Source organism: Dipodomys spectabilis, unplaced genomic scaffold (assembly GCF_019054845.1).
Source record: "Dipodomys spectabilis isolate Male_0828 unplaced genomic scaffold, ASM1905484v1 ptg000288l, whole genome shotgun sequence".
NCBI lineage: Eukaryota > Metazoa > Chordata > Mammalia > Rodentia > Heteromyidae > Dipodomys > Dipodomys spectabilis.
In genome coordinates, this window is record NW_024870965.1 from 7720001 (window position 1) to 7741152 (window position 21152).

General features: G+C 63.7%; 1 protein-coding gene across 1 annotated transcript in view; it reads right to left on the reverse strand.

The window, feature by feature from the left end:
• The window catches only part of Stum (stum, mechanosensory transduction mediator homolog), a 26925-nt gene extending 14927 nt beyond the window's left edge, over window positions 1-11998 (reverse strand). The window contains exon 1 of the mRNA XM_042701268.1: window positions 11815-11998. Within this exon, the coding sequence (XP_042557202.1) occupies window positions 11815-11998 (184 nt within the window). The remainder of the gene's footprint in view (window positions 1-11814) is intronic.
• Between the last annotated feature and the right edge of the window lie 9154 nt (window positions 11999-21152).

Below are 21152 nucleotides of genomic sequence, written 5' to 3' on the forward strand. Positions count from 1 at the left end.
GGCATATTTTGATGACTCTTCTCATAACACGGAATCATCGCAGTTTTAACAATGCAAACAGTGGAGGATCTTTTTGTGAGTGAGGAAGAAAAACCAACCCATGCAACTGATTTCTGTCTTTGCCTGGCCTCGGTCTCCACAGGAGAGAGGGGAGAGAGAGGAGCAGGAAAGCAAAATGACTGGGCTCAGAGCGGGGAGGATGCAGGAAGGATGCGGGCTGAGATGTGCTGCTTCGGACGCTTCTGCTTGTCACAAGGAAACAGAGACAGAATTGCCGTTAAGCCAGAGCTCTGACCGGGTGAGCAGAGGCCACAGGGCCCCGACAGCGTGGAACAGAACTCCGGGTCCTACTGCTGGGGTCCTCGGAGCAGGAACAGGCTGACAAAGGATCTGGAGCCCAGCCCAAGGGCCGGCACTGCCGGTGAAGAGCCTGGGCCAGGGGTCCCACCCAGGCCCCGACTAACGCCTTTCCCAGGCCACCTCCTCCAGCCCCCTGGGACGGTGGTAGCGAAGCAGGAGAGTCGTGTGGCCGCTGCAAGCACCCAGGCTTCTTCGGCCGCAGGAGGCTCAGGCTCCACCAACGGGCGCTTCCACAGCTTCTGAGAGCAAGACTGTTAGAAACCAACTTCTTCAGGGAAATCGGGGGCAGGGAGTGGCAGGAGAAGGGATGCTTTTCAGGGCTGGGGGTTCCAAATCCCAATCATCTCTATGCTCAGGGGCTCTGGCAGAAGTGAGGGCTCTTGGATGGAATGCAGGGCAGGAGGTGACCACTGTCCCCACCCCGGCCTAAGAGGCAGAGGAAGGGCGGAGTGGAGGGCAGGAGCAGTTGTGGGGGTGACTAGAAGCCCCCCCCCCCATCGCAGACAGTGCCACCCTCTGGCCTGACACTTGGAAGGCGAGGGCTGGGGACGCTGGTGCATGCCGGATGGGAGGGTCTTCAGGCCAGAGCAGGACGGGAGAGAGACTGGCCTCAAGCCATTCAGTACGGAAGGCAGGGGGTGGCCGGGCTGATCTCCGCTCCGGTCAGCGGGATAAGCTGCTTGCACAGAGCTCTGCCCACTTCTTGGGAGCACGGGGCCTAGTGTGATTTCTTCAGCTCTCTCAGCATGAGGAAGTAGCACTGGAAGCCGTCCCCACTTCGATCGGTACAACGTGGGGGGGGGGGGGGGCGAATGTTGCCAGGACAAGAGCAGTTATGACCACACCGGAGCGGAGCTCAGCATGCCAGGTCTCAGCCCCAAAGGCACATCTTCAGCTCAGTGCCAGCCAGCAACGGCTGGTACCCCACTAGGCGCTCAAACGTGGAAGCACGAAAGGTGCTGAACAGCAGAGACACATCCACACTATCCATCAGAAAACCCCGCCAGGGTGACGGTAGACCAGATGTCTGACAGGGCGGCTTCCTAATCCTGGGGTCACCCTGTCTCCTGCCCCCCACACTGGCTGCTTCTGAATGTGGGAGTCACCTGTCTTTTCCCAAAGGTGGGAGGGAGTGAGACTCAGGTGAGGAGCCTGGCAAACATGAACAATGAGGCTCTGGGAAGAGCCCAGAAGATGAGCACACCCCTCTCAGGCCATCTTCCAGGAGCTCAGGGGTGGACGTCCAGCCCCTCCAGACGATCCGCCTCCTGACACAGGACAACCTACTCTAGAACTATCCGTGGAGTAGGCTGCATGGGACAAAAGAGACCACACTGTGGCCCAGTCACTGGGCATCTCACCGGATCCCTGGCTCTTTGACTCCCCTTTGGTGACTTTCCGAGCACCAGGGCTCTGGCCGGGGAGGCTTGGCCTCTGAGTGCCGCTGGGCTTCCTGCCGCTGACCTGTGAGCAGCCTAGCAGGGCTGCTTCCCGCGGGCCTCAGAGCCTCAGCTTTTGGGTCCTAAAATGGTCATGTTTACTTTTTTCTCTGGTGAGTCAGGCCACCGATGGTTCTGGAAAGACTCCACTTGCATGTTCAACCCCCACGACCCCGCAGAGGAGCCAAGGTCGAGGCCTCTCTCCCACGCCCCCCTCCTACCCCCGGCAGGGACAACCGCGGGCTGCTGGTCTGAGCTGGCTCCCTCAAGGTCTGGGGATGGCTCTTGAACTCCAACTGAGGTACTAAAAAGGAACAACGAAGAAAATAAAGACCTCTCCCAAACAGACCTGCACAGTGGGATGTGTTCTGGCTCCGAAGAAAGCATTCAGCACACTCAGCACCCTGCCAGACCCCGGCTTACTCCCAGTACACCCCCACCTCCCAAGGCTCCCCGCACCCCACAGCACCACCGGCTGGTGGCGGGCCCGCCATGCACGGGCATTCGGGGAGACGTGCCATACCACAGCCAAGGTGGTCCTGGTCCGCCATCCCACTGACAAATGAGTGTGTTTTCGTTCTGGAAGAACAAGAAGAGCAGGCAGCCCGGGGGAGGCTGGAGATCAGGAGAGTCTACCCCTCACCCCAAGAAGACGATTTCACACTCAAGGACCAGGACAGCCAAAAGGAACAGTGATCTGAGAGGTCCACAGAGGAGACACCGCTGCACAGCAGAGGTGAAGACCAAGGGCCGTGGGGGGCATCTGAGCAGAGCCTGGGGGCTGGGCAGGAGCTGGACAGAGAGAATGAGGGACAGTGAGCTGGCAGAAGTCTCAGCGCAAGCAGCACCACACGCAGATCAAACCGGGGGGCACCGCACACTCTGGACGCAGCATGGCTCAGTGGGTGGTGGGGTGCTGGTGATTTCACAGCGTGCTCTACGACGGAGCAGATCAACGCCACAGCCCCCGAGATGGCACCCCCCAAGTCCGGTCCCACGGGGACGGCTGCTGGGCCTCCCTGCAGCAGCTCGGCCTCCAGTGACACTCTGCAGACACGCGGGCGGGCACCCATCCGTGCCGGAGGAGGCCGCCCCAACGGAGACCAGCACCGCGCCGCCCCTCCGTCCCTCCTCCATGCTGCGGGCCAGGGGCCGGCCCTCGGGACCCCAGGGGCACAGGGCAGGGGAGTCCCCGCCCACCCCTCTTCCTCAAGAGCACTGGGTTCAGGGCTGGACTGGTGAGACTGCAAGCGGGACCAGGAAAGAGTAACACGCTGAGAGAGCGACAGGCCAAGCTTGCTGAAAGCGTGGGGCGGGGGACCTCATGACACAGTGTAATACAGGCCCACGTGGCTTTGCATCTCCACAGTGAAGGTACGGACGCGTCTGGTACAGTAAACAGCTTCCGGCGGGCCGGGGCGGGGCAGTGGGGGGCTCTGGTGTGGAGCTCCCTTGGCTGCATGACTCACTGCGATGGAAGCGAGTGCCGTTCCTACTTCGTGTCACCAGCGGCGCCTTCATCCTCAGGTTGTTCCCAAGTCTTTCTCGGAGTGACTCGGGCTGGCTGCAGCATTCAACAAGCACCTCCCTCGCTTCCAACATCCTGATGCCATGCGCTTGAGTATCTTCGTCCCGTGTCTCCAGCCTCCGAGTCCCGAGTCCCGTAAGTATCCATCATCCTGGTCCCCTGCGCTTCATTCTCCTGTCCCCTGTATCTCCAGAATCCTGGCCCCATGCACCTCCAGCATTTTGGTCCCATGAGTCTCCAGCATTCTGGTCTCATGCCTCTCATCTTCACTCTTTATAAGTTGGTCATCTCAGGTACCCCGAAGGAATCCCCAGGCAAAGGAGATGATGTCACTAGCATGGACGGGTATGGCAGCTCTGCAGGTATGGCGGCCACGCTGCCTTGCAACCAGGGAGGGAGGTGAGGCCGCCGTGTGGCTGAGAGAGAGCACTACGTCCAGCTGGCACGGCTCAGAGGGCTGAAGGCCGTCAGGCCCGCGGTGCTGAGAAGCAAGCACCATAATGCCCTGAGGCCTCACGACTCTGGCGTGGAACTGGAAACACTCAGTACCCCGCAGCATCCTGCTCATCCCGTTGCTCGTTTACGGCGTTTGAGACAGCTCCTACAACATAGCCCAGGCTGGCCTCAGCCCGGCTGGTCTGGAACTCTCCACCCTTCTGCCCCAGCCTCTCAGCATGGGGGTTACAGAAAGCACTGCCATGCCCAGCTCTCTGTGGCTCTTTCCCAGGTCACCAAGTTTGCCAGGAAAGCATTTCTCCACTGCCACAGACCAGACCAAAAGGGCACACCCTACCCGCTACTGTGTCCACCTTCCCTGCAGGCCGCGAGCTCCGTGCCCTCCGACCGGTCCCCTGCTCCTGCGCAGCCCTGGCACAGAGCAGGTGTGGCGTTCATATGCCGAGAGGGAAAGGCAGCTGGCGGCACTCAGCTAGGCCGCCGCATCAGCGAGGAGCCGGCTCCGCGCCTCCCAGGAGAAACGCGGGCGCGATCGACGCGTCCGCGTGAACCGGTGCTAGAGCTGCAACCAGGAAACACGCCGGCCTACTACGCGAGGTAAGTGAAGGGTCGTCTTACTCACAGCGACAAGGTTAAACGTCCACACAGGATGGCACGATAACGACGACACGGAGCCCGGTGAGCGCTTCAGTCAGAACTGGCAAGGCCCGACTCACTCGCGTTGTTTTAGTGTGCGTGTCCGCACGCGTGTGCACACATCAGTACAAGGCTTGGATCAGAGCCTCACGCGCCTCCTTGCCTTTCTCACTCAAGGTTAGCGCGCTCCACTTGAGCCACTCTCCACTTCCAGACTCTCAGACCCATCTGCCGGGCGGGTCCTCAGATCTCAGCCTCCCAAGGTTCCAGGTGTGAGCCACACTCAGGTTTCAAAGGATTGCTGTGGCTGCCCCCACAGAGAACAGACTGCGGGAGGCACGGGGGGGGGGGGGGGGCACTAAGGAAACAACTCGGGAGAAACGGAGGCTCGGGCCGGGAGCAGTGGAGATGGAGAACACTCAGCTGCTGGGCAGGTTTGAAAGCGGAGGGGAGGTGTTTCTTGACTGGCCGCGGGTGTGAGGCGTCACAGATGGGTCTGTGTTTGGTCTGAGCACGGGGAAGGCTGCGGTTTGCTGAGCTGAGGGCAGGTGTGGAGAGACCAGCCTTAGGGTAGGAACATCGTGTCTACAAGCTTCTGGTCCACAGAGGAGCTAGGAGACAACTGGACGGACGACCCCTGTCCAGGGCTGAGGGCGTGAGCCGCAGCAGAAGGTGAGGAGGAATGGGGCGGAGATCCAAGTCAAGGGTGCCCAGAGAAGCCATAAGAAACATGGAGGCAGAAGCCAAGTGAAGACCATGTTTCACCATGAGCAATGGTGCCGGGCGCTCCTGAGAGGCCCAGGAGGAAGCCAGACCCGCCCGGGCAGGTGCCTGACAGCAGGAGCCCCAGCGCGGCCTGACCAGAGCAGGAGAGGCCCAGCGCCACACACCGACTTCTCAGGGAACTGCTATAAGAGGGCAAGGAAATGTCAAGGTGGGGGTCGGGACCCAGAGGCTACTCCGAAGACAGAGACGGCTTGGGTGTGCAGACACTGCTGGCACGGCTCGGAGAAAGAAAAGCGGGTGACGCCAATCAACCATGGCTCCTTCCCTTCCTGTCTGTTCGCCTTCAGACCTCCTCCATCGCGAGCACCGCCCCTCAGCTGTCCCTGGCCGTCTGACGCCACCCGGCACATGGTCCCGTTTTCCTAACACATCACTCTGCCGTCTATCCGCTGGTTCATCCCCCACTTCCCACCCCGAGAGCCTCCTCGGCCTCAGTAACATGGCAAGCACCCCCAAGAGCTCAGCGACTCAGGCTTCCTTCAAACAGCACCTCTGCCCGCAGGAGCCCAGAGGGAGGAGAAGGCCCCAACTGAGGCCCCCACTCCCCAGAAGTGGAGCAGGAAGCGCCAGGGCCCTCCGCCCTCACACGGTCTGCGCCGCACGGCCAGTCCCACTCAGCCAATGGCCAGAGCTAAACCTGCCACCAGCGCACAGGGGACAGGGCGCTCTCCACAGAGATGGGCAAGCCGGGGCCCTGGGCAGCGAAGGTCAATCCCCAGCCAGGGAGGGCTGGAGAACGGGAACCACAGTGCCGCCTCCCAGCGCCGCCCCCCTCCTTCTGTTCTCCGACGCCTACAACCGACCTGCGCTTTCACCTTAAGTTGTCCAGGTGGAAAATCTTTCCCTACCCTTTTACAGCTCTGCTCAAGTACTGCCCAGTGCTTTGTGCTTCGTTCTAGAAGTTGAGAACCATTGAGCAGCGTTTACACCGATGTCTCAGCAAGTGCCGCCACGGCTGAGCCAGACGTGCCGGCACAGCTGTCACAGGACCTGGGTCATGCAGACTTAAAAGCCATTTTTACAATCTACCGCTTTCTGCATTCTGCCACTCCAAATCGGGCCATGTTTTCGATTACTTCATATTCGGTCTATACCTTTCACGAACCTGTTTTTGTTCTCCTGAACTTTCTGATTGCCTTTCTTTTTTCTTATTGATATCATCTATCTTGTTGCTCCTCCAAATTCCTTCTCGCTCCTGTTATTGTTGGGAATCTCCCTAGTTTTTCCTGAAGCCTGCTGACCTTCTGACCTAATTAGGCAGGATGATTTCCATTTTGATCTTAAAGAGACTGCATGACCTTTTGCCTTTATTGTAGTTACCAACTGCTTCTGTTTTCCTCGCTTGCTATCTGTTTCGTATTGTAGCTTTAATTCCCTACACTTCTGCATACTCCACTGCACGGGAGTGCCCTGTCTCCCGTCACCCTCAGAACCGGTCCTGGGACAGCCATCCTGGTACTCCACGGCAGACAGACCATTGTCAAGGCCTGCCAAGCCTTAGTAGCTGTCCTGAGCAGTATCCACTGATCCAGGTCTCATGTCTCCTCTGCCCGGTGATACATCAAGTACCTTCTCTTGAAGGGCTGAGTAGGGGCTAACTTCTACAGCTCTTCCACCTTCCAGCCCTCTCGCTTACACATAAAATAAAGGCATTGGGTCAACTGACCTCTGATACCTGTAGCAAGTGCACAGTTCTGTCAGGGTGTGTTCACAAAAAGCATACTATTTCAAGAAGAAAATTGAAAGTAGTTGCTGTTCTCAGTTTACAATCTATTTAAACAGGCGATGGATAAACGCTCAGAACAGTATCAGAAGTCATCTACAAAAGAGATGCTTCAAGTCGCAGTGCGTGGAGAACCAGTCTGAGCCTTCGGTGGTGCTGTCCCCAGGAAGGGGCAGAGGACAAGGGACGGACACACAGCACCAGATTAACGGCCACCTTAGGTGGGCTCCCTGTTTTGAGTCACGATAGACAACCGGAAGCCCAATGCCTGTCCTCAATCGACAGACTGTCTGACTGGCGGAGGCGGACAAGTCCCTTCCCTCATGAGCGTGGATAATGGATGCACACTTGTCAACGTCCTCCGGGTGGAAGGCCAAGCACTGGCCAGATCTTCGGGAAGGTTTGTGGAGAAGGGCCAGGGTGACGCTCCTTCCTGCCAGCCACTGGTGAAAGTTGTTTTGTGAGGGAGGAAAGCTCCGGCACGTGTGAGGCCCCGGGTTCTACCCCTACACTGACCACGAGGCGTGACCACAGACGCAGGCATCTCCTCCCCCGCAGAGGAGAGGAGGCCAAGCACCCTGGGCCCCACGCCTGGACAGAGAAATGGTAGCACCTTTGGAGCGGCGGCGGCAGGCTCCCTGGGGCGGGACCTGCAGATGTGGCGGACCTGAGACAGAGCAAAGACAGGCTTTCGTTCAGCCCCACACGTGTTCATCCCAGCGGCCTACAAGAGGACATGGAAGGAAAGCAGCTTCCAGAAGAGAGACAGGGTCTTTGGATGGCAATCTGAGCAACTTCCAGAGCAGAGTGCAGAGCCTGGTAGGCTGGTGGCAGGCTGGTGGGGCCACAGGACAGATTTGCCACCAGGCCAACCCACGCTGTGCCTCTTCTAGGAGCACTCTACCCCTCCCCCCCCCCCCAAGGAATAATAGCATCCTGCCTGGTTTATTCATTCTCACAGCCCTGGGCCCGGTGCCTGGTGGCTGTGAGTGCATGGGCTGGAGAGCAGTATCTCATCCAAGGGCAGGACCCTGCCCGCTGTCCGTTGTCAGCAGAGCCTTGGCTGAGCCAGGAGGCCTTGGTGGAGAGGATCTGCCCCTGGGGGTTCCACCAGCTAGAGCATCCAAACCACGCTCACGCCAGGACAGGGCAAGAAAAGAAACTGGGGGGGGGGGGGGCTGGGAAGATGGCTCAGTGGTAGAGCGCTTGCCTTGCATGCCTTAGACCCTGGGTTCGATTCCCCAGCACCACATAAGAAAAAAGCCGGAAGTGGCGCTGTGGCTCAAGTGGTAGAGTGCTAGCCTTAAGCTGAAGAGCTGAGGGACAGCGCCCAGGCAGAGTTCAGGCCCCACGACTGGACCCAAAAAAAAAAAGAAAGTGGGGGATCTGTTGGGCACTTGTGGCTCATCCTGCTCAGGAGTCTGAGATCTGAGGATCACAGTTCAAAGCCAGTCCAAGCAGGAAAGTCTGTGAGACTCTTATCTCCAGTTAACCACCAGAAAACCAGAAGTGGATGGTGGCTCAAAGAGCGCTCGCCTTGAGTGAAAAATTGCTCCTAGTTCAGAGACAGTGCACAGGCCCTGAGTTCAAGCCCCGTGATTGAAGATGGCGGGGGGGGGGGGGGGGGGGGGGGAGGAGGAAGGGAGGGAGAGAGAGAGGGAGGGAGGGAGAGAGAGAGGGAGGGAGGGGGGCAGAGCACCGCTGTGCAGCCCCCACCGGGGAAGGCACTCAGCCCTGCAGAGCAGCAGGATGGAGGACAGCCCGCCCCCAAGCCCGGGCCACCAACAAGCCAAGGGCCCACCAGGTGGTATTTACCTGCCACTTAGAAGAAAGCACAGGCCTCACACGCAGAGCCCCAGCAGATGCTGGAGATCTGAGACACATGACCTTAACCTCCAGCCGCCAGGCCGGGAACCTCTGAAGGAGAAACCAGCGGGGCCACCCTAGCCTTCTTTCCAGACAGCCCCCAGCAGCCACGAGAACCCCTGCAGGCCTGGGGGGCGCCGGAGGGGGTGTGGCCTGGGTGAGTGGGGGCCCTGGGGGGTCAGGGGAGGGGGGGGTCGCGGGAGGGGGGTATGGCCTGGGTGAGTGGGGAACCTGGAGGGTCAGGGGAGGCCTGGGGGTGGGGGCCTGGGCATCAGGGGAGGCCTGGGGGTGGGGGCCCTGGGGGGTCAAGGGAGGCCTGGGTGAGTGGGGGCCCTGGGGGGTCAGGGGAGGCCTGGGGGGTGGGGGCCCTGGGGGGTCAGGGGAGGCCTGGGGGTGGCGGCCCTGGGGGATCAAGGGGAGGCCTGGGTGAGTGGGGGCCCTGGGGGGTCAGGGGAGGCCTGGGGGTGGGGGCCCTGGGGGGTCAGGGGAGGCCTGGGGGTGGGGGCCCTGGGGGGTCAGGGGAGGCCTGGGTGAGTGGGGGCCCTGGGGGATCAGGGGAGGCCTGGGGGTGGGGGTCCTGGGGGATCAAGGGGGTCAGGGGAGGCCTGGGGTGGGGGGCCAGCTGACCCCCTTGGAGCCCGGCGGCTGGCCTCGCAGGCGCCCCCACGCGGGTCTGGGAGAGAGGGTCAGGAAACCTCCCCGCCGCCCTCCCCTCCACCTGCGTCTCCGCCTAAGTGTGAGGCCCACGAGGCCGAGGCCGCCCCGGCACCGCGGGCGTTCACCGTGGGAAGCCCACGTCCGCACCGAGTTCCAGTTCCAGCCTCTGCCCTGGCCGCCCGGCCCCGTCCCCAGTCCCTGTCCCGTCCCTGTCCCGTCCCCGTCCCTGTCCCCGTCCCCCGGCCCCGTCCCCCGGCCCCCGGCCCCGTCCCCCGGCCCCGTCCCCCGGCCCCCGGCCCCGTCCCCTGGCCCCGTCCCCCGGCCCCCGGCCCCGTCCCCCGGCCCCGTCCCCCGGCCCCCGGCCCCGTCCCCCGGCCCCGTCCCCCGGCCCCGGCCCCCGTCCCCGGCCCCGTCCCCCGGCCCCCGGCCCCCGGCCCCGTCCCCCGGCCCCCGGCCCCGTCCCCCGGCCCCGTCCCCCGGCCCCCGGCCCCCGGCCCCGTCCCCCGGCCCCGTCCCCCGGCCCCGGCCCCGTCCCCCGGCCCCGTCCCCCGGCCCCGTCCCCCGGCCCCCGGCCCCCGGCCCCCGGCCCCGTCCCCCGGCCCCGCCCCCCGGCCCCCGGCCCCGTCCCCCGGCCCCGTCCCCCGGCCCCCGGCCCCGTCCCCCGGCCCCCGGCCCCGTCCCCCGGCCCCGTCCCCCGGCCCCCGGCCCCCGGCCCCGTCCCCCGGCCCCGTCCCCCGGCCCCGGCCCCGTCCCCCGGCCCCGTCCCCCGGCCCCGTCCCCCGGCCCCCGGCCCCCGGCCCCCGGCCCCGTCCCCCGGCCCCGCCCCCCGGCCCCCGGCCCCGTCCCCCGGCCCCGTCCCCCGGCCCCCGGCCCCGCCCCCCGGCCCCCGGCCCCGTCCCCCGGCCCCCGGCCCCCGTCCCCGGCCCCGTCCCCCGGCCCCCGGCCCCGTCCCCCGGCCCCGTCCCCCGGCCCCCGTCCCCGTCCCCCGGCCCCCGGCCCCCGGCCCCCGTCCCCGTCCCCGTCCCCGTGGCCCCGGCCCCCGTCCCCGTCCCCGTGGCCCCGGCCCCCCGTTCCCGGCCCCGGCCCCAGCCCCGGCCCCGGCCCCAGCCCCGGTCCCTCCCCCAGCGCTCTGCGGGACGGAGCTAAAGGCCGCAGGCCGCACGCCGCGGGGTCGGGGTCCGCTGAGCCCAGCTCGGCCGCTTCTCCTGGGCCCCGACAGGGAGAACCGGAGAACCCGGCCAGGAGCCGGCCCCGCCCCAAGAAGTTTCTAGACTTTCCTGACCGGAACCCAACCCTCGTGGCGGGTCGGAAACCGTGCGCTCCCGCCTTCCCCGCGCTCTCCCTGCGCCTCCCCGCGCCCCGCGCCCTCCCCACGCGCCTTCTCCACGCCCCAGCCCTCCCCACGTCCCGCGCCGTCCCCACGCCCCAGCCCTCCCCACGTCCCGCGCCGTCCCCACGCCCCGCGCCTCCCCGCGCCCTCTCCACGCCCCGCGCCCTCCCCGCACCCCGCGCCTCCCCACGCCCCGCGCCTCCCCGCGCCCTCCCCACGCCCCACGCCCTCCCCGCACCCCGCGCCTCCCCACGCCCCGCGCCTCCCCGCGCCCTCCCCACGCCCCGCGAGCCCTCCCCAAGACCCGCGCCGTCCCCACGCCCCGCGCCTCCCCGCGCCCCGCGCCTCCCCGCACCCCGCGCCCTCTCCACGCCCCGCGCCCTCCCCGCACCCCGCGCCTCCCCACGCCCCGCGCCTCCCCGCGCCCTGCGCGCCCTCCCCACGCTCCGCGAGCCCTCCCCACGACCCGCGCCGTCCCCACGCCCCGCGCCTCCCCGCGCCCTCTCCACGCTCCGTGCCCTCCCCGCGCCCCAGCCCTCCCCACGCCCTCCCCACGCCCGCCGCCCCGCGCCCCGCGCCCCCCCGCGCCCCGCGCCCCCCCACGCCCCGCGCGCCCTCCCCACGCCCCGCGCGCCCTCCCCACGCCCCGCCTCCCCGCGCCCCAGCCCTCTCCACGCCCCCCGCGCCCTCTCCACGCCCCGCGCCGCCCTGCGCCTCCCCGGGCCCCACGCGTCCTCTCCACGCCCCGCCTCCCCGCGCCCCGCACCTCTCCATGCCCCGCGCCCTCCCTGCGCCCCGCGCCCTCCCCGCGCCCCGCACCTCTCCATGCCCCGCGCCCTCCCCGCGCCCCGCACCTCTCCACGCCCCGCGCCCCGCACCTCTCCACGCCCCGCGCCCTCCCCGCGCCCCGCACCTCTCCACGCCCCGCGCCCTCCCCGCGCCCCGCACTTCCCCACGCCCCGCGCCCTCCCCACGTCCGCGCTTCGGCTGGGGCCGGGCGGCGGTGTCGCGGGCCGGGCGGGCCGCGCCTTACCGAGCCCCGGCACGAAGGTGTTGAGGAAGAGGCAGAGCACGGCCACCGGGAACGGCAGGTACGGGATGGCAGCGCGCAGCGGCCCCTTCTTCTCGCGGACCTGCACCACCACCCCGCTGGACGCGGGCGCCGCGCGGGGCTCCGCCGCCGCCGCCGCCTCGGGCTCCTTGTGCGAAGGCTCCATGGCCGGGGCCGGGGGCCGGAGCCGGGAACCGGGAGTCTGGAGCCGGGAACGGGGAGCCGGGAGCTGGGGAGCCGAGGGCCGGGGGCCGGGGAGCCGGGGGCCGGGAGCGGAACCGGGAGCCGGGACTGGGAGCCGGGACCCGGGAGCCGGGTGCCGGGAGCCGGGGAGCCGAGGGCCGGGGGCCGGGAGCGGGAGCGGGAGCGGAACCGGGAGCCGGGGGCCGGGAGCCGCCGCCGCCGCCGCCGCCCGCGCTGCGCCCAGAGCCCTGGCCGAGGACGCTCGGCGCCGGGCTCCGCCTGCCAGCGGCCGGCACCACGGAGGGCGGGCCGGGCTCGCTCACCGCCCCTCCCCTGCCCGCCCGCCCGCCCCTCCCTCCCTTCCCCTGCCCGCCGCCCCCCTCTCCCCCCCGCCCCCCGCCTCCAGTGGGGAGGACCCGGGCGCGCAGGAAGAGCTGCGGAGGGGTACCCGGGACTCCCCCGCGCTGCGCGGCCCCTGAGGTGGGTCAGGGCCCACGCAGAGCCCGGCTCGGCACCGGGCCAAGCCATGGAGAGGAGGCGGCCCCAGGTCCCCGGTGGCCAGCTGGGCCGCCCACCACGGGGGACCCGTCCACACGCGCTCGCCGGCCCCCACGCGCGTCCACGCGCATCCACGCGCGACCACCCATACCACACATTCGGAAAGCGGAGGGGGCCGGGACCGCCCCGGGGTGCAACCCTTCTCTGTGCGGTGCAGGACGTGGCAGGCAGGCAGGCAGGCAGGCCGCGGGGCAAGCCGGAGGCCAGACCCACGCGGAATCTGACACCACCTGGGCCGCTGGCCGGCACAGGTAAATGACAGGGACCATCTCCATCTCCGACAGGCCAGCCCCAACGAGGACCACCTCCAACGGGGACCACCTCCAACTGGGACCACCTCCTCCTACGGGCCAGCTCCCAACGGGGACCACCTCCAACTGGGACCACCTCCTCCTGCGGGCCAGCTCCCAACGGGGACCACCTCCAACGGGGCCACCTCAGATGGCACAGACATCCTGCAAGTCTGCTTCCTGCCCAGGAACACTTTCTCTTGCAAGATCCCCCAGCGGGTACTGGATCCCCCCTGGCTGGAAGGCCAGGGAGAGAATCTGGGGTGTGTCCAGGGTACCTGACTAAATTACCACATAAGCAAACAGCCAGCAGCTACTGGTGATGCACACAGCATCAGGCACACGGCTTAAGCCTGGAAGGTTCTAGCTTAGAACACTGATGGCTCCTAAGGCTTATCAGGCCTCCTCTGAATTCGAGTTACTGTGTGTGTGTACAGTCAAAGCAAGATTCAATTCAGTACAGATTCACTGAAAGCAACCTCAAGGTCTGGGGAGAGAAAAATGGATCAAGTCCCGGCTGGAGAATTGAGTAGCCACATGGAGGGGTGATTTCAAAGATAGTGAGGTGTGGGCGGCTGAGGGCAGAGATGGGGCCTGCACAGAAGCCACCGTCAGCCTTCAGCAAGAGCACAGCAGCTCCTGCAGGTTCGTTCCTATTCCAAACAAGCAGTGATTTACCCACCATTTCCTGCCAGGCACCATTTGGACCACCTTAAGTACTTCAACACGTTCACTATTGCCTTAACTGTATGGTTTATGTTGCTTATTACCATTTTCTGGATGGGGAAATGGAAGCACACTCACCTGCTCCGACGGCCCAGCCCCAGGTTCTAGGTGCATGAACGACTGTCGCTCTGTCCAGACACTTGGGGGATCACCGCCGTGTTCTCAGGGTTTCTGTGCGCAGAGGGCTCGGGCGGCCGAGGGTCACGCCATCAGCATGGCTTCTGGAGGAGCAGGGTTTCCGGGAAGGAGCTCGATTTTCATCCCTCAGTTTCCAAAAGCTTTCACGAGTGTCCATTCGCCTTCCTGGTATCCATGCAGAGGGAACCTGAGGAAAGTCAGGAACATTCTCTGGGAGGGAAGCATGGCAGGGTGCTGGCGGCCAGAGTGGGGCTGGAGCAGCCCTGCCTGGGCAGCCCTGCGGGAGCAGCCCTGCCTGGGCAGCCCTGCGGGACACCGGTGGCGTCTTGGGCGGGTGTGGGCCTGGGTTCTGTTGTCCCTGCCTTGTGACCGTTACCCACGTTAGCCGCTCTATTTACCATCTGCGGCAGGAGTGCGGGCCGGGCGCAGCTGGGGTGGCTCTTCCAGCTCCAGGGGGCCCGGGGAGCGGGGGGCAGGGCAGAGCCCAGGTACCTGGGGGCTGTGGCAGTGGGGTCACTGGACCCACTTCTGAAAGGATTCTCAGGTCTAGTGGCTGGACTGGGAGAGCCTGAGGCCAGCTCCCAGAACAGTCCCAGAGCACCTCTGTGAGCTGTCCACCTGACCTGGACAACATGGAGGCGAGGTCTGAGAAGCTTCCCGAGAGGTGGCCATCAGAGGCCAGGCCGCACGGGCAGTGGGGGCTGCCTGGACCAGCTGCCCGCACCGAGGTCACCCCGCAGAGGTCACCCGCACAGAGGTCACCCCACACAGAGGTCACCCCACACAGAGGTCACCCTGCACAGAGGTCACCCCACACAGAGGTCACCCCACACAGAGGTCACCCGCACAGAGGTCACCTGCACAGAGGTCACTCCACACAGAGGTCACCCCACACAGAGGTCACCCCTCACCACGGTCACCCCACACAGAGGTCACTCCGCACAGAGGTCACCCCGCACAGAGGTCACCCACACAGAGGTCACCCCTCACCACGGTCACCCCACACAGAGGTCACCCCTCACCACAGTCACCCCACACAGGTCACCTGCACAGAGGTCACCCCACACAGAGGTCACCCCTCACCATGGTCACCCCGCACAGAGGTCACCCCACACAGAGGTCACCTGCACAGAGGTCACCCCGCACAGAGGTCACCTGCACAGAGGTCGCCCCGCACAGAGGTCACCTGCACAGAGGTCGCCCCGCACAGAGGTCACCTGCACAGAGGTCACCCCGCACAGGGGTCACCCCGCACAGAGGTCACCTGCACAGAGGTCGCTCTGCACAGGGGTCACCCCACACAGAGGTCACCCCACACCACGCTCACCCCACACAGAGGTCACCCCGCACAGGGGTCACCCCACACAGAGGTCACCCCACACCACGCTCACCCCGCACAGAGGTCACCCGCACAGGGGTCACCCCACACAGGGGTCACCTGCACAGAGGTCACCCCACACAGGGGTCACCCCGCACAGGGGTCACCCGCACAGGGGTCACCCCACACCACGCTCATCCCGCACCTGCTCTGCAGCTCTCCTGGTTGACGCATTCACAGGCCTGCCCAGCTCTGAATAGAAACCACCCTGCCCCGTGGAGGAGCAAAGCCCAAGGCCAGGCCTGGAAGCCGTGCTGTGGGCGGTGGCGGCCGTGGAAATACTGGTCAGGAGTGAGGAGGAAGGCTGGACAGGAGAAACAGCCCACGGGAAGTGAGCAACGCCTCAAGTGGTCGAGCACCAGCCTTGAGCAAAAAGGCAATGGGGCCCTGAGTTCAAGCCCTAGCACTGACAACCCAACAAACGGAGTCCCATGCCCACGTGGACTCTGGGTGTGCGGGGGGGGGGGGGGGGGGGGGAGGGGGGGGGAGGGGGAGGGGGAGCAGAGCCCTGCCTGCTACAGGATGGAGAATGGGAGCAGGATCAGTACAATGGGGGCTTACTAGCGCCAAGACCAAGGTTGAGTTTAGGGTCTGCCATGACTCAGACGCCAGCACGGGCCTCGTCTAGACAGAGGTGGCTCTTCAGTCACACGGCTCAGTAAAGCGGTCTAGGCTGCAGAGTCGGAGCCGTGCACAGTTGTATGCTGTTGTCGGTGAGGAATAAGCCGAGGAGAGCCTGCAAAGGGTGCTGGAGGCAATAAAGCAGGAAGGGGCGGGAGGAGGAGGCTGGCACGGGCCGCTCACCACCGTGGGGTGGATGCGGGAGCCGTGGCCATGGCCGTGAGCACCAGGGGAAGCCCCAGAGGTCTGCAGCCGCATTGGCAGCGACGCGGCTCAGGGCTGAGGCCCTCGGCCTTGATTTCAAGGAACTTGCTCCTTTTGTCAAAGTCTTAGACTTTCCTGGCATGAAGTCCCCTGCTGTCCCCCGGTTATCTTCCTTAACGCTGTCAAATCATGATGATGTCTGTCCGTCTTTCCTTGCCGATGCGACCTCTTCCTCAGTCACTCCGGGGAGTCGTCTGCAGGGCATCGGTTGGATGCTGGGAGTGTGGCTGACATTTGCTGGGGAGCAGGAGAGCTAAGCTACCTCGCGGAGGAAGAGGCCTCCACAAAGAAAGTGAACACCATTCCCCGGTGACACAAGTGCCAGAGAAACAGATCAAAGCGTGGGTTATGTCAGCCACAAGCATGCATCTGGGTCAGCCCTGGGCCTTGTTCTATCACAGCGGAAGGAAGAACTCGGGCCTCTTTTCACCTGAAAACCACATTGGGGATGTCAGCGTCAGACTGCCTGGAGAGGCTCCGCTCCGGCCAGGACGCTTCATATATCAGCAGTGCCAAGAGACTTCATGTGTCCGAGTAAATCCCGTAACCTCCCAGAGCCCCCACGCATGAGGACGCCAGTAGAAATGTGCTGCCGCTGAGACAGAGCCCGTGCATTGTCCGTGATGGGAGCCAACTCAGGAGGAGCTGATGGGGAAAAGGAAATGAATGGACGGGGTGGCCCTTGAGGAGCCTGGGGTGAACTGCCCGAATTCCCCCCTTTAACCTTGGCCGCAGGGATTATGTCTCCCCAGCGTGGATGTGGGGAAAGAAGCAGCGGCCATTGTGTGGTGTTCACAGCTTCCCTGCGGCGTTCAGATACTGTGACTCCGCAGGCTGTGGTGAAGGAGGTCAGTGTGAATCAGGTGAGTTTAACTTAATCAACACGAGGTAGTCCCAGGTGGGTGTAACTGAAGCTCTTCTGTTGTTGTTGTCGGTCGTGGGGCCTGAACTCTGGGCCTGGGCGCTGTCCCGGAGCCCTTCAGCTCAAGGCAAGCGCTCTACCACTTGAGCCACAGCGCCACTTCAGGTTTTCTGAGTGGTTTAACTCGAGATAAGAATCTCAGGGACCTTCCAACCTGGGCTGACTTTGAACTGTGATCCTCAGATCTCAGCCTCCTGAGTAGCTGGGATGACAGATGGGAGCCACCAGCGCCTGGCCACTGAAGCTCCTAAGGAGGATGGAAAGTTTGAGACCAGCCCCAACAAAGCAGCCTCAGCCTGTTCCTCAGGACACTGCCCAGAAGCCTTGGCTCAGCATTGGCTTCCCTGTGGTCCCAGGTCTTTCTTCCGGCCTGCTGCTGAGGACACACCTGAGCTCCACCTGGGGTCCCTCCCTGGCTGACTGCGGGTCCCATGGACTTGAGACTTAACAATTTAACTCCTGCCTCGGTGTCGCAGGGAAGGGTAAGCCCCTCTGATCTCTATCTGTCTGTCTGTCTGTCTGTCTACACACCATCTCTGTATCTATCGCCATCTCTCAGCTTTGCTTCCTTGTGAGTGACTTCAGTCGGCAGTCTGGTTCTCTCTGTGGGGAGGAAGATGGTCTCTAAAAACCCCAGAACTGCATCCTGCTCAGCAAACCCAGCAAAAAGAGACCCCCTCCTTTCTTACAGAAAAGTGCTGGGGGCTGTGGCGGGGACTCGTGTGAGCCGGCTGGCCTGTGATAGGTGGGATTCTGTGATTGACAGCCCCCATCACACCAGCAGAGCACGTGTAAGTGCTTCCAAAGAAGCACACGGTACTCTAACCAGCCGGGGCCTCGGGCGAGGCACGCACGGCGGGTCTGTGGCAGCAGGGACCAGTCTACTGCACGAACAACCCGTGGCCTTTGCAGAAGCCACAGATCTTGATCGTGAGCCACTGTCACCCTGTGCATTGCTGACTTCTGGCAGCTCACCTTCTGGATCTCAGAAGAGATCTGCCATCGAGGACCACCCTGGCGTCCACACACATCTCCAGACCCCAGCTCCAACTGCGCTCAGCGTGAGTCCACACCTCCATCATCCACTCAGTGAGCAGGAATTCCACCCCTAAAAGGCTGTCATTGTAGAACCAGATTACAAATTAGGGCCATATTATTATTTCAGACCTTTGAATCCGAGGGCTCATTTCCTCTGTGCATAGAGTTCCCTCTTTTCTTAAATGACATTTTCGCTTCCCACTCATCCCCTGAAGACAAAGTGCTGTAATGACTGTGAGGAAGTGGGATCGGGGAAACGAACGCTTTCAAAGCCAAGGCCAGTGAACGAGGGGAAGGACTAGGAAAAAAGAGCCATTAGGGAAAGAAATGCTTTCAAAGCCAAGGCTGATCAAAGAGAAGACACGAGTCGCATCCTACGCCTTCCCATCGGCAGTGCCGGAGCTGCGCTGGCTGGCTGGACCCCCCCCCCCCCGCTCTCGGTTCCAGGGAGTGCTCCCCTCTAGAGGGTCTCTTTTGAAATGTTCAAAATCAGGATTGGCAACCTGTCGGTAGAGAAACAGGTCAGCCCAGAGTGTGGAGGTTTGGCCGCTCATAGAAGACTGGAAATCGGAGTGCACAGAGAAGTCAGAGAGCAGGGGAAGGGTAGCAGAAGCCAGCCATTTTGGCAGAAGCTGAGCATGGACACACCCTGTCTGGGGGAAGATGGGGCCCTGGCCCCTGCTCCCGTGTCCTGAAAGGTTTGGTTGCTGGAATGGCCGTGAGAGGTGGGCGCCGTGGGAGGTGGGGCCTCGTGAGTCTTTAAGCCCTGGAAGGGGACTGTGGGACCCTGCACGCCCCTCCGCTCTGCTTTTTGCTCCTAACAGTAAAATGAGAGTCTGGCTGTGCCCCATGCTCCAGCCGCTGCTGGCCGGCAGCCCCCGCAGAGGCCATTGGGTAGCAAACAGAAACCTGCGATACCAGGTGCAAGATCCACCTTTGTCTTCCGAAGATGAGAAGCAGACAGGTAAGCGCCCGTTAGCCCTGCCCTGCACAGTCCTGGAGGACCAAAGGAGCAACCTGCGCCGCCCTGACCTGAGCACCTGGCGATCCGGGGAGTTGCAGTTCATCTGGAGACCGCTGATCCTCTGAGAGTCCTATGGCAGACCCTCAGAGCCCGGCTCTGCCCTGGCAACACTGGGACTGGAGGCGTGGCTCAAGTGTGAGTGGAAAAGCTGAGTGACAGTGGGCGGCCTGGAGTTCAAGCCCTGGTACTCACACTCACACACACTCACACTCACACACACATACACACCATGATGCAATATCCAGGTGGTTTAAGCCAGACAGTGGCTTCTGTCTCTCATAAAATTGTAGGTGAGCAAAGTATTCCAGCCCCCCCAAGTCAAGGAGGCTGGGGAACTTTATCTGATCTAAAATTAGCAATGTGTGACTGGAAGAATGGGAGAGTGGATGTTGGGACAGGTAGCAATCATCCGTGGCAGCTTCCTGTAGCTCCGGAGCCGGTGTCCAGTGTTCCCTTCTGCTCTGACCTTCCTTTCCCATGTCCACCCTCTTCCGTTTATCCCACTGACGCTTCACCCACACCAGGCCCCAAATTAGCTTTCCATGGCTGTGATGAAACACTAGACCCAATCCGTGTAGGAGGAAAGCCATTGTTGTTTGTTTGTTTATGTTGATCGTGGGGCTTGCACTCAGGGCCTGGGCGCTGCCCCTGAGCCTCTCTGTGCTCAAGGCTCCTGCTCTACCACTTGAGCCACAGCGCCACTTCCCGTTTTTCAGTGGTTAATTGGAGATAGGAGTCTCACGAGGACTTTTCCGCCCAGGCTGGCTTTGAACTGCAGACTTCGAATCTGAGCCTCCTGAGTCACTAGGATTATGGGCGCCTGGCAGACCTTAGATTTTAGCTCACAGTGTTGGAGGTTTCGGTCCCATGGTGGCTGCATGGGGGAGGAGGCCTGTTCCCCTCATGGTGGTCAGGAAGTAGAGTCCCACAAGCTCTTCCAAAGGCAGGCTCCCAGGGGCTTCCACCAGGCCCGCACCCTCCACCTAGACCCCACAACCTGCCCATCGCCCAGAGGCTCACAAAAGGTGTTGAGTCCTGTTTAGCTCCTAAGAACCAGCAGAAGGACGGAGCCCAATCCCACTTCCTCGCTGGGGCTCAGCTCTCCTTCCGGGGGGGGGGGGGGGGGGGGCCGCTCAGCGTCTCCCTTCCTCCCCCACCTGGCAGCTTTTGTCGATTTCCTTTCTGTCTCCCAGTGCAGCAGGCTGGCTCTGCTCAGCTCATAATCAATCTACAAATCAGCTCTCCTGATTAAGCCTGGTGGTGATTAAATCTGAGCTTCTCTGTAATTACTGCCAAAGGCCTGAACACTAAATCAAATTGACTGGCAGGGAAAAAATGGGGTTATCTCAAGGTACCTCAAGGTATCTCAAGGTTTCCCCCATGGTTCTCCTGGCTCTGACTGCAGGGGGCCCCCACTAGGCCCCTTCCCAGCCCCTGAGGCACAGGGCGCGGGGACCAGACTGTTGGTCGGGACCCTGACCGGCTCAGGTCTCCAAGGGGGGCAGGAAGCCGTCCAGAGCCCCCAGCATGCTTCTCGGGAGAGCCCTGCCTGGCCCCTCCAGCCTCCTTCCCTCCAGGTCTCTCTCCACGAGGGTACAGGGAGGCCCGCCAGGAGAGTCGGCCCCTGGCAGTCTGGAAGCTGCCTTTGCTGGAGGCTATTTCTGGCAGTGACAGAAGGGCCGGGAGCGGCAGCTCGGCAGGCAGAGGGGCACGTGCAGGACAGGCTGAGAGGAGCTGCCGGGAGGCTGGAAGAGGAGGAATCTCAGACAGCTTCCATCTCCGCTCCTTGCGCTCACCCGCGTTGAGTGGGTGCCAGCCAGTGCGCTGCAGACGCCATCCCCAGGTCCCAGTGCCCTCAGGGCAGCCTGGGCTGCGGCGGCCCTGCCCGAGGCCCTGCCCCCCCCCCCCCGAGGCCCTGCCCCCCCCCAGCTCCTCTGCCTGACTCCGCCCACACAGGCCCCGCAGGGGTGCAGCCGGGAGCTCTCCCTCTCACCCGGGCACCGGCAATGCCCACGTCCCCACAGGCAGCCCGGATGACCCAGCTGTCCCAGACGCCCCCCAGTCCACGGATGGCCAGTTTCTCGGAAGCAGTGGGAGCCCCTGAAATGATGACTGCATCCCATGGGAGGGAAGCCGGGAGGACTCCCGCGAGGAGAGGGGACGCCAGGAGGACTCCCG